Below are 13,677 nucleotides of genomic sequence, written 5' to 3'. Positions count from 1 at the left end.
TTGAAAACCTATTTTTCCCCATGTTTGAAAAGTAGTTCCATTTTCAAATGAACACTGGCAGCCTTGTCACATGTAATGATTAAAAATAAATCCACCCTACAACATACAGGGCATTCCAGAAGCTACATTAATGATGAACACCCCTAAAAGTCTCTAATAGAGAAAGACCACGTTAAAACATAAGCAAACGTGACAAAATAAACTGACTCAGAATAGCACAGCATCTCCACCGGCACATGGGCAAATAAGGATGAGGAGAGGGGAGGATGATGGAGGATGAGGGTGAGATGCGTCATGGCTGCATAAGGAAGTCCTCAGAATGGCTTGTGGTGATGCCCATGGTGGGGGAGTGCATTTTAGTGACAGATGGTACAGGCTAGGCAGAGTGTTGGGTTGGTGGAGAAGCATATGGTACTCTCTAGCTGATCTCATAGAGCAGTGCCAGGCCCATTCGGAGGTGTAAATGCTTCTCTGCACCCTGCCAGAGAAAGCGAAACCATTGATATCACCAGGAAAAAGTGCGAGCAAGTGTTATGTCATATCTTATGTGGCTTTAGCATTTTATTTCAGACCTTGAGTAATTAACCAATCTGATATATCAACACCACTGAAAACACAACCTGTTCTGAATAGACTGAGTTTAGGGATATACTTTGATAATTACTGGCAAATAGAGAATTAAAAAGCCAGTAACTCCTTCTTAAATAAAGTCACAGTGATATTCAGCATAACATGTGCTTGTTCTACATATGATTTTCAAACATATCAACCCCCCTGTTACATATATTTTCACAACTACAAAAGTCAGAGATGCACAGTACTAATTAGCCCTTCATCAGCTGATGACAGCTCCAGATTTGGTAACTATTTTCACTCTTTGAACCTTGTCAAAGTCGGTTTATTACTCATTTTTACGTTTGATTGTATTATTTTGCTGTCTGCAAACAGTCAACACAAAGCTGGCTAGTAGTCAGCTGTTGACAAGCTATTAGCAGGCATTTGCAGAATGCCCCAAGCTTGGTAGGTGATCTCACAGTTATAACAAAGCACTTCTGTTGGCTGCGCATATATGTCTGTGTATGGCCTTGGCAGCACATACTGATCCTTAGTTGAAAGCTCTGCTGTGTTTGTCGCTTCAAAAATGCTTGTAAAAAAGCTCAGTAGTTTGTGTGTATGCTACCACATTACTTGATCAATAAAAGCGCTTTGCTACAGAAAAGTTATTTGATTCAGAAAACAGCAATATTAACACTACACTACTTAGAAATGTAGTTACACTTGTAACAGCGTTTCTTGTAAAGATACTACTGCACCACACTGTTTATGGTTCCCTTTATTTGTAATTGTTAATTTTGATGCTATCCCAGTGCATTTTTGTAACATTCAATTTGTTTACCCTGCTACTGTAATGAACCCTGACCAAAAAAAAAAAAAAAAAAAAAAAAAATACAAAACCAAACAAATAAACCCAAAAAACCTCAAAGCTTGACTTAAAGAATCCGGTCAAGCGACGATTCTCCAGCAGATTTGTCTCATTGACTTTCAGGCGGCATTCCTACTGTTACTGATAGGGAAATGCTCCGGATGTGTCTGAGAATCCATCCCGCAGAGGCTGCTGTGCAAGGAATTACCTCTGTAGCAGAGTGCACAATATGAAACCCAAATGCCAGAATAAAATGATAAATGACATAAGGGATTTTTTTAAAAATCTCACAAATCATTGTTTTACTGACGCATGTCTTTACTCTTCAGATGTTTTGCTGTAAGTTGAATGATGAATCACATCTGGATGGTTTATTGTGTTTCAGGCTCCAATGACAATTTTAATTAAATGGGTACCAACATTATCATGCACACAACTGAATTTTTGATGAATCCAAACCTGCCACACACTATTTAAATGGGCATATATTGAACATTAATTTATTGACTGTATTTGAAACTCATCTATAATGCTCAGGTCACTCTGTTAGAATTGACACTGACAATGAAGCAAACATGACACAATGCACTTTAGGCTAGTATTGTGTGAAAAGTTGCTACCTCCTGGTTCAAAAAAATTACATTTCTTTAAATATGCAGATCATAAGCAAAAGGCCGAGAGGGCTCTGAGCTGCCACCAAGAGCAGACAAGTAAACGAACAGATCGAAAACAATCACTTTAAGATACACATAATAACAGCGTCTCTGGCATTGATTTACTTTAATTTACACATCAGCTGAGGCACATAATGAGCCTATTTGACTTGTACATAAGGGCTCTTGAATATTTCCAGCTGTCAAACAAAAAACCTCCCTCTTTCCTAGAGAAAATAAACCACTATATATAGAATAGCCAGTAAAATGTTTTATGTTGTCGAGGCGGGAATTGATGTTTGACTCAAGCAACAATCTTTGAGTGTTCTCAAGCATGTCGACTTAAGATAGCAATGCGTGGCAGATTGAAACTGATGGAGGAGACACCTCAAACAAGTGTGAGGTGAGCAGATCCTATAGATCTCTCTTTTTCCCTCTCTATCACACCGCATCACAAAAATCGCAAGTATAACCAAATCTGCACGCCTGCACAAACACACACACACCTGCCTCATCAAAGAGTTGGCTGATGTCAAGGTAGCTTGATATTATTCAGTAAACCAACATATCAAGCTAACTATCCCCCTAATAAGCACACATGAGATTTGACAGCCATGCATAAAAACTGTTTACACTGAATATTCAAAACAGAGTGAAATAAATTAAAATGTTTCCTTCCACTGTTAATTGTCATTCTGGCAGTGAGGCAGTACTAAGCACAAAGAAGAGAAAAACGAGCAGCGGAGGCAGATTGAGGTGAGCGAGGAGTGAGAAAAATTAAGGTAACCTTAAAAGCTGAAAACAAGACAGGACAAAAACAGAAAGATACAGAAAATGTAATCGCAGCACAATTTTTCAAAGCAAAGTCAGGAAGATGACAATGGTAAAGGAGAACATTTTCCCATCTCATCTGATAGGAGGTGTACATATACACAAGTATATGTTGCTCCCCTTTATCACAAAGGCTCAGCATGCGGTGAAGATAAAAATCCAAGGCAATGCTTTCTTCCATCACTGCTTTCTCAATGAATGATTTCTGTGGGAGGCAGGAGGTATGCCAGACATGAAGTGCTCTTGTAGCAGGGAAAGAGAGGGAAAATGTGGTTTTGATTAAGAATTCAGACTGAAAATCCATCAAGATTTGCTCAACAGATGCATCTGTCAAGCGGGTGGCGACACACAAAGTGGACTGCATAATCATATTCTCTTTGGCTGTGGCAGGGCACAGGTATGTGTGTATGTGTTTGTGTGCATGTGCATGGCCGTGTAAATCTGCTTCTGAGGCAAACACAAAATCTATATTCATTAACGGAGTTGCTCTGAAATCTCAAAACTGCTAGATATCATCAAGGCCTTTGTGAAAGCCTATATAAAAGTTTCAGGCAGTATGAGAGAAGAAACAGAATGCTTTCAAAAGTAATGTTACTGAACAGTTTTATTCATCAGAGCAGCCCAAGTGTCCAACACTGTCGCCTCAAAGCTACAGGGTCCTCGGTTTTAATCTCAACTGGGTGTTTCTGTGTGGAGTTTGTATGTTCTACCTGTGTCTGCATGGGTCGACTGGGATAAGCCCTCTACAAGATAAGGCGATGTACAGATGAAGGACAATAGATGGTTTTATTCATCAGCTGCCTTTCTACACTGCAGAAAACAACCTAAAATCAAATCAAGATTTGGTATGACTACGCTTTATTTTTAAAACAGCACCAGATCTCCTCGGTACACTTGCAGACAGTGTTTCAAGGTACTTGGCAAGTAAGGCCAGGCTCACACTACACAAGTTTTAAAATCCTAACAGACTTTGAAATCAGGTTGCATCACGCACACGAGGAGAAACTTCACAGATATTCTCCTTTCTAATCTCAGACATGCACACATTACAAGAGTTGAAAATACTGGCACATCATGCAGGATATTATTAAGATGATGGTGCCAGAGGGAGCAATCAGGGAGCAGAGCACCAGCTCATGTAATCTCATAGGGAAACAGATGTAAACAAAGTGGAGACTGTGGTGCAACAACCTGCCAGAATGTTAGTAATACTTTGCAGGGAGGAAAAAACAAAGGCAGACGGCTAACTGTTTGGGGAGATGCAGTCAGCACGGGTTGTTTAGTATTTGGGAAGAACTGAAGGTGAGATTTTAACTATGATTTTTAATATCTGTAGCTAATGCGAGTCTCAAGGGCTAGAGTGTTTTGTGTTGCAGACAGCCAATGAGCTGCATTTTCTCCATTTACTACTAAAGAGTGTAGCACAGCATCATACTTTAATGAGCAAATGGACAGAAGGACTGGATACCTGAATGCCAATGATCTGGTGAGAGACAGTGAATATTCACAGATGGTACAACTTAACATAAAATGACAGGAATCTTTAACATTTTCAGTCAAAGCATTTGGATATTAAAATCACATTAAGTAACTCTGACGTCCAAAAGTTTATTTTTTAAAATCAGTTGACACACAAACACAATGCAATTAAAAGCTTGGGTGAGAGACTATTGGATGTGGGTCACTGGTTTTGGAAACACAGCAGCAGAAGTGTGCCACTCTCTCTGAATCCCAGTGGAGCACACTTTACAAAAGCTCTGGACTCCCTGCAGTACTCGCCCAGTGTGACGCCACAAAAATCAAACCCTACTTTCCATGAGCCATTAGGCGGTTGCGAATCACCCATCTGCTGCAATGCAAACTCTCTCCTAAGAGTTGTCATTCAAGTTAAAGGGAATCAGTGGTCCATGTCGGATATGTGTTTTATGTTTTGATAGAAAAGGAGAAAGATTTTAAGCTATTTGTCCTCAGCGATAATAGAACAAATCAATCTGTGTCCACTTTGGGAGAGTTGGACCACTCTACAGTAGATGAGAGGAGTGAGAGGTGGTTTTATATACCATAGCTGCGATTGAACTGTCAACTTAACCACTTCATGCTTAAGTGAGTGTAGCAGAGAGGAGAATGCTGGTTGGTGTGCATGTGTGAGTGTTTGTGTGTTTGCGTGCTCATATAGGCAAGCTTTACCCTATGAATGTCATTCATCTGTGTCTGTGCTTCCATGCTTGACTAGTTCATTCTATTGTGTGTACAGGGAACCAGGGGTTCACAGTTGGATATCAGCACCAAGCAGAAATCCATTTAGGTCGCTCCCGTTCAGCTCAGATACCTCAGCCATCCATATCTCCTGTACAGAGCCACACCACATCTCCTCTACAGTGAAAAGCCCTGAAATAGCGCTCCATCCAGGGTTGGCTCCATACCCTGCCCTGCCCTCCCCTCCCCTCCCCTCAGCCGCTGGGAGTCGGATCTTGGCAGTCTCAGCTTGTATATCAGCTCAACAGATCTTAACCAAAGGGGTTATTAATCTCCCTCTTTCCTTCACTCTCTATCACATTTATGCATGACCTAACATGCCCCAAGAGAAAGCCATTCACAGGCACAGTATGTATCTGAAGAAATGGAGCGTCTGTAGATGCTCACTCGCATGCTTTTTTAGTGAGCCAGCAGTCGTCACAGGACGCAAAAAAGTGTGAGAGACACACACAAGGACACCAACCAAAGCTCAGCGCTCAAAGACGAGAAGACAAAGCAGCTCTGAAGTACCCTGCAGGAACCGAGGAGTTGATTTACTAAGCTGACCGCAAATTACTGACAAAATTTGCGTTGGCGCATGTTTTCAGTTCAGCTGGGAATTTACTAACACTCATGACATGAGCGGTCACAACCACAGAAGCGTTAATTTGAATGCGCTGCAGCTAATTAAGACCTGATGCTGAGCTATTTAACACGTCTATTTCTGGAAAGCAATGGCGCGCGAATCAAAGTCCAAGTCCTCTGCTACTAAGCTTGAAACACTGGCTGAAGAAACCGACAAAGATATTTTAGAAAAGAAATTAGCTCTACCGCAGTTGACAGACCGCAACAATAAATCACTTTGAGTAACCATTTGTATAAAGTAGATTTTACAGTAATACAGCATGCAAATTTTAGTGGTGCCACTTCAATGCAGGTCCATAACTATGTCATAAATATGGACCTAAGCTATCTGGCTTGTTAGCAACTGACAAAGCACTGCATATCTTGAATCATATGTAAATCAGCTCAAGTCTGGCCTGGATTTTATTAAACTGTCTGTTCCCTTTTAGCTCCCCTTTTCTGAGTTTTCCGTTTCATCCCCTACCAAGTAATATAGCTCTGTCATAGAAATATATATATAGTCTTCCTCCTATTCAGTTTATCTTTGTCTGCATCATAACCACGGCCACTGAAAGCTGTGCCCCAGGCAGTTGATCCCAACGACAGCAGTAAGAGTGGCACCTTACTATTTGACAACCATCCTGGATGTACTATCAGAAAGCCGCAACTGTAGTTGGAGAGGGCACTAAATAAAATATAAAGCTGAGGGTGGAAAGATAAAATGTATGTTTTGGACAGTTTGGTATGTGGAAAGAAAGCAGAACAGGAGAGATGGGGGACAAAAGAGAAAGCTATGGGTGGGTGCATACAAATGTGTGTTAAACCATCTTTGTTCATGCGAGTGCAATGTGTTTGTGCAGATTTGTACTACAAGTGCAGAATTAGAGCTTCAGTCACTTCCTTACATGGCTTTGTGCAAGTGTGTGGGGGCAATAATCCAAATTGTAACCAAGGAACAAAAATACATATATTAAAACAAACAAAACAAAAAAAAACAAAAACAAAAAACGTGCATAGTGTGAGAAACTCACTACGAGAGGTTGTGAAACAAATTAGCGCGGATGAGAGCAGTGATGAAAAACAGAGCAGGCACAATCACTAAGCTCAAAAAACACAGGCTCCCACACACAAGCAAACGGCATAAAGACACGATTAAACTTGATAAAACTTCAACCCTTATTAACCACAGCCATTTGCACATTCTGTAGCTGGGCCAGAGAGTCGGGCAGCACAAATAGGACTGTTAAGTTTTTACTGTGGGTAGCAGTACAATTACATCTACCATAAAACTAAGTCATTATCAACAGCAAAGTAACAAAGCATTAGCGTATCTCTCAGTACATCTGTAGTTACAACAGAACTGCAAATGCAATATACCAAAGAGCAGGTACTAAATCTATGCAAAAAAAAAAAAAGAATACTTCTGCACTTCTGCAAGATTGATGTACCCATGTGTTTAAGCGACAAATTATGTAAAATAGTTAGAAGTAAAAGTGATGCTACTGAGCCTGAAACAGACCCCTAGAACACACACTCATCAATTTACCTGTCACATAGCAAATATCACATCAACTCTCGTCGACACACAGCTGAAAATGGAACCTTAATCCCCGTTGGGTTTTGGCCCAAATGTGCCTGAAGCACTGACTTTGCATTAGAAGTTGGAAACTGTAAAGCACCCCAAATCAGCATAGAATACTATGTCTGGGTTTATTCACTTAAATCTCTGAACAGATATTTCTTCCTTTAAGTCATACATTTGCCAGCTTTATTATATCCTACATTGGCAAGATCCTCAAAGGCTGGTGTTGCAGAATATGTCTTGTTATGTTACATGAATAAAGGATTCAAAGACAACAAATCAGCACAAAAAACAGATTTTCCTCAAACAGGTCCATGAAGAAAAGAAATAATGAAAGGTCTGATTTCAGCATCGGTAACTTATTTTGGATATCTGAAAACCTGTACTATAAGATTGAAGTTCTATTAAGAAAAGCTGCTCCTTTGGACATACTTGGACCACTTGTGTCCTCTACTCACTGAGTCTCTTTGCAGCTTCCAGGGCCTCAGAAGCTGTGTCGGCCACATAGAAGCGTTGGACGGCCACGCCACTCTCTTGCATCAGCTTCTTGCTCTGGTACTCTTGTAGATTCAGCCATCTCCTGGGACTCGACCAGGTGCACTGGAGAAAAGAGCGAAGTAGCAGTGAGAGAGTGAAAGATGGTTATCACAGTGCGATAAGGTATCCACTTCCAAGGCATCCATCGTGGCTAATGATAACAATTTCTCCTCTTCAGCTCAACATCTCCACAAGCCTCTGCACTCCCTGCATTTTTTTTTTTTACATTATACAACAACAAAGCATGTCTTGCAGTGTACAGGCTACATCCTCTACTTCTTTTCTCTCTTTGTTTCCCCCCCTCCAACCATCTTACTCTCTCTTTTGCCTGTAATGAGGCAGGCAGCCGGGCCTAAGCTGCAGGACAGCTCAGGAGCTGTTTGCTCCATCAGCAGACACCGGCCCTGTCAGCTCCAGCTGTTGTTGCTATTAAAAAGAAATTGGCTTTTTAATGTGACGGAGAAGCACAGGCTGTGTTAGAGTTAGAACCCCTCCGCATCGGCACACACTACTATGTGCATAGGTGTGTGTTTGTAAGCACGCATATGGGCATGCAAATGTTTTCACAGGAAAGGTCTTGAGGGAGTCATTAGAAGAGAAAAGCCATTAAAATAAAGGGAAAACAAGGATTGTGAGCTAAATTACGGTTCAGCATGTAAATGATGCTTCAGTGTGTGCATTTTCTTACCCAGTGAAGATTAAACTAACGTGATGATAAAAGATTGCGCTGTGATTTGTTATGTTGACTAACTTAAGTTAAACTGACCTGCGCTGGTAACCACGGTTATATCTGTTTGAGCTACACAAGACATTTGGTATTTGAGGGCACCTGCATGAACAAAAGGGGCAAATACACACACTATAATGCAGAGGCTGAAGACACCTTGTGATACTGTGAATAATTTAATGTAAAGTACGTTGCATATACCACCATTATTGACTGCTACCAGAATATTGTTCAGACTACATTGTCAAAAAATCAATACAGCAAAATCAAATGCTACATCGCACCCACTGTGCTTAAGTCAGCATTATCGATATTCAGCTCTTTACAACAATGACCCGTTTTTAAAAGAAGCACCCAGGTGGTCCGGTACAGTTCTGTGCTTGACAGTGTGAAAAATACATTTCTGCGTGGGGCAACACCCAGCCTAAAATGTGGAAACAGCATCAAGCCGTGCGTTACACCTTGAACTAAATCTGCAGTCTTCTAAACAGACTGACAAAAACACAACCTACTGGTGGATTTTAGATTTTAAGACTGGGACATCCATAAACTTCTTACAATTCAAGTAGGATAGTGCTGAAGTTTTACCTATATGGTCAAAAGCTCAGAGCAAGAAACGGGCTTCAATAAGGTCTTTTCTAGGACTCACCAAAGCCAGCAGGCAAGAAGACATTGTGTTATTTTCGACAAAGTTATAAATTCTAATGCTTACAGTTGGTATTACACATTTTCTGAAATGCTCTTCAAGACAAAGGCTTGCTTCTCTGATATAATAATAATGTTTTGTATTTGTTTCTTCTAAAGATTAAAATATTAGAGTTGAATATCGTACTGCACAATACCAGAATCATGACTTTGACATGATACCTGCTTAAATATGCCAATACTAATGCTAAAATGCACAGCAAAACATTTTAGTCACCCATTGTCACTGTTTCTGCAGGAATTAAGCTGATCATTATAACTGGTGCTGTTGATCGACTTGCTTAGCAGCCTGCACGCTGTGGTAAAGTTAAGGTTACCAGTGTGAAGTATGGATATTTGTCAAAATGGTAAGTTAGCAAAAATATAAGATCAAATTAAACATTTGTTACCAAAACTGTCTCCTCAAACTCAGACGGTTAAACATATTCTCTTAGAAATTACATAATAAATCACACTCATCTGACTCACATTTGAGAGCATGGCCTCAATGTAACTACACAATCACATTCACAAACCTGTCGCTCTCTGAATGCTTTGATTTGAGTCAGGAAGTCTGCTGGAGAGATGCTTTGTTAAGTTGGTGGACTTTGGCTCTCCATCTGTAGGTTTAAAATATGTTTTACAGACAGGCTCTCTGGTGTCTGTGGTCTCACCCCGACTGGACGCTGTAAGCGAAATAATGCCATATTTGGCTTTGTGCGTCTGCTTTGTGGACAATCCATTGATTGTCAGCAAGAGGACTTGTACTGGCAGCCATGTCTCTCATTTTGTCATCATAAAAGTTGCAGTGTGCTTATGAGAGAAGAAAAAGCTGCCACTATGCCTCCAGAGAGTGGAAGGGATGTTTGGGGAGTCTGTTGGGGAGCTGGGGAGGCATGTGGGTTATTCTGGAATTATTTCATATATTGATTGTGTAATCTACAAACTGAAAAAAAATCAATAAAGAGTAGTTTTTAAAAAAAATTATCCTGAATTGAAGTGTTTCCCTTGAACAAATTATTTAAAGAACAGCAATTTTGTCCTGCGTCTATTGAGAATAAAGCGTCAAAGCTGTGTTTTCATGCATTATAATTCATGTAAAAATATTCAGACATCTCCAGATTATGCTAAAATGTTTGCATGTGTGAATAGGAAACATATAAACATGTTTGCATGTGTACAAGCATATCATAATCAAAATCTGTCACACAATGAATGAAGAATATAGGAAGTCAAGAGCAATACAGCCAGAGGAGCCAATTGAGAAAAAAATAATACAGAAGGAACCAAAAACAGACCGTCAAAACCAAAGTTGTTTTCTTGCATGTGTGTATACGAATGGATGTTGTGTTGAGATCACATTTTAAGGCAGCAATTTGATTCAGTGGTGCGTGGGGCGTCACAAGACCACTCTGTGCATTTTAAAGACGTCAGTCACTCCATCATTCACGAGGGGGAAAGAATAAGAACAGAAGGCTGGGAGCATTGGAATGGAGAGTATTTGTTCAGCATCTTTCAACCATTTAGTGAGGGAAGGAGTGAAATGCAATGCAGACTAGCCCTTAATGGTTATTAGTGATTAAAGGATAATGAGCTTGACATGGTCCCTTAAATAGTCAACAGCCAAACCTTTATATTCCAGAAGCAAGCGCAGTCATCAATGGGCCTCAAGTGAAAACAAAACCGCATCCACAATTCACGCCAAAACCAACCCTCCCTGTGCCACAGAACACTATATTAGCATGTTTTCTCCATTCCAACTCTCGTGAGAGCCTGTCGGGAGACTTCATTAGCGGGAAAATGGGTTGTTTTCTTGAAGAACAGTACACGTTGATATATATATACTGGCCTCTTCTTTTGCATAACTGAATACAATAATGAGGGGCATCTGCAGGTCACTTCTGCAGTCTTGTCTGTAATACTATACAATTCCTATGTTTCCGTTATTGCAGCTTGCATGTGTATATGTGGACTCATGCAAGTCCCAGAGCACCGTATAACAGTGAATACTGATGATGAGACTTTTTTTGCAGCAGCATTGAGGAGTTCAAAGGCAGGCCAAAAAATTAACTGCAGAAGTACATATAAATCTGTATATCAATGTAAACAACAGACAGAAAATAGAAAAAGTAGAAAGTTAATTTGGACAAAATGGATCTGTCTGGGTCTCATCGACCAAAACTTGGCAGTTGTGTATGGCTTTAAGGATTCACTCTTTTTCTGCCTGTCACTCATTCCTACATGTCCACTTTAGCGGAACACATTCACACAGCCTTAACAAGCCAAGCTGCAAAACAATTTTCCTCTGTTTTGTGGACTCATTTGACTGCTGTCAGGCACCTGCAGGGCCTTCTCTCTTAAAACATCCACTTTCCTTGCCATCCAACTGTTTGCCTTAGGATGATCAGCTCTGCTGCCTGGATGCATGTTTCCATCTGTCAGTCTTTTGGTCTATTTTAGGCTTTGAAGAAAATGGCAAATGAGGGCCTGTCACAAGACCAAGTTAAATGTTGTTTAAAGAGGAAACACCATCAGATGATACCAAAACATATTAACCAGACACACTGAACTTTCACTTCAGTGATCAAAACCACAACACAGGATGGTCTGGCTTGCACTGCAAAGAGTGAAAATGCTGGGGGCCTGTAACACACTGATGGCTACATCAGCAGTGGCACTCTGGACACTGAATCTAAAATCCACTAATGCAGGTCTGTGTATGCATCTATCACAACACAGGATAAGTTTCTTGGAGACATTGAACTTTTCAACATTTCAAATCAATTTGCAATGTTGATGCTCAGACAGCAAAAGCCCTGTTCCCCGCCATGCTCTGGCCACACCCTTTGCAATAAATGCAATACATCATATAGGCGGTTGTATCAAATTTACTTGTGGTGTTGGACGGCACGGCGTGACCGGTGTGTAAGAACAGACTTACAAAGTCTAGCTGAAGCTACAATGTGTCCCCTAAATGCTTCACATGCATCAATAGATGCTAGCTGGCAGCTGTGCAAAGAGAAGCCTCTAGTCCCCATGCAGCTACTACAACGCAGAAGCTCAGGCAGATATATAGCCAAAAATCAGTTTGAAAAGAGATGTGAAATACTATGTTCTAATGCAAGAGAAGCCTAAGTTAAAACCGAAAGATTTTATCTACTCAGACAGTGCACCCAGAAACGGATAAAATTGCTAAATGTCAGCCGCACGAGTGTGACCAACGAAAATATTTAGTCGCACTAGACAGATTTGGGGTCAGACTCTGAAGCCCTAAAGTATTATCAGTTTATCATTTCTACTTATGGCTTCACTTTTACAGAGTCCAAAATAACATTAGCAGCATAAAGCCCCATTAGTTGCAGGCTCTGGCACCATGAATTCATGCAGGGCAGCAACTTGGCTCTATTCTGATTATCAGTTAAGCTGCCTGTTATATTTAGTAGTTTGTCAATAAAATGATATTAAATAGTGAATATCTAATATGATTTTCCAGATTAAATTGGCATCTTTACCTGCTACTGAAGATTTGACTTTTACCGTCTGACCCACAGTTGAAAATCAAGAAGTATTCAGCTTTCTGTGTTTTATGACTAAAATTATTATCCGATTATCAAAATTGTTGCAAAGTAATTTTTAGCAAATCAGATTACTCAATATGCAGCTCTTAATGTATGCATTATAAACTTTACTCATTAATTATTAAGAACATTGATTGGAATATTAATGTGATCCAAACACAGAGTTAAAATTAGATTCTCAAAGGTACATTAAGGTCTGGAACTTGTGATCACACAATATCCACTGCAGAGAAACTGTGCCCACCAGTACAGGATAGTCCAAGTAAAGTTGAGGACACAGAAAACCTCCACTGCCTCTTAGTAATGGGAACATTTCTCAAGTGCACAGGTTCAATAACATGGGAGAGTCCTAAAACCTTTGGTGGATAACAAAAATGTGACCTGAAAGCCACTGCCATCGCCTGAAAGGAAAAGACAAGTCTTTAACAAATAATTTCTGCTAAATGCGCACACATTTGCAGAGACAAAATCAGCAATCATGTAAATGTGCTATTTGCCTTCTCAAACAAGTCAACTAGGAACCTCAAACCAACATTTCAAGTATTATAGCTCTTCTGTCACCCAAAGAAAAATGGAGCAAGCATAAAGACACTACGCAGACTTCCCAAAATAACCACTGCTGCTGACTAAAGAAGTCAGGTGGGGCTTGAGGTATCCCTCTAGGCACTGACAGTTACCTTGGGCAAAACACCAGGGAATGTAGAGGAACCTAGGGCACATATTACTATCTACCAAACCAACAGACACCCGGTATCAAAGATGGGCTCTTACAAAATCAAATAACAATAAACCTAAAGTATTTT

At 40.3% G+C, this 13,677-nt stretch overlaps 1 protein-coding gene across 1 annotated transcript in view; it reads right to left on the bottom strand.

Annotated features, from left to right (window-relative positions):
* The window catches only part of suclg2 (succinate-CoA ligase GDP-forming subunit beta), a 98,826-nt gene that overhangs the window by 70,547 nt on the left and 14,602 nt on the right, over window positions 1–13,677 (bottom strand). Inside the window, exon 2 of the mRNA XM_055010910.1 lies at window positions 7,807–7,948. Coding sequence (XP_054866885.1) covers window positions 7,807–7,948 — 142 coding nt within the window. The remainder of the gene's footprint in view (window positions 1–7,806; window positions 7,949–13,677) is intronic.

The sequence above is a fragment of the Amphiprion ocellaris genome, chromosome 5, assembly GCF_022539595.1.
Source record: "Amphiprion ocellaris isolate individual 3 ecotype Okinawa chromosome 5, ASM2253959v1, whole genome shotgun sequence".
NCBI lineage: Eukaryota > Metazoa > Chordata > Actinopteri > Pomacentridae > Amphiprion > Amphiprion ocellaris.
The sequence above is the reverse complement of the archived record's forward strand: the minus strand, read 5'-3'. Positions and strand labels throughout refer to the sequence as shown.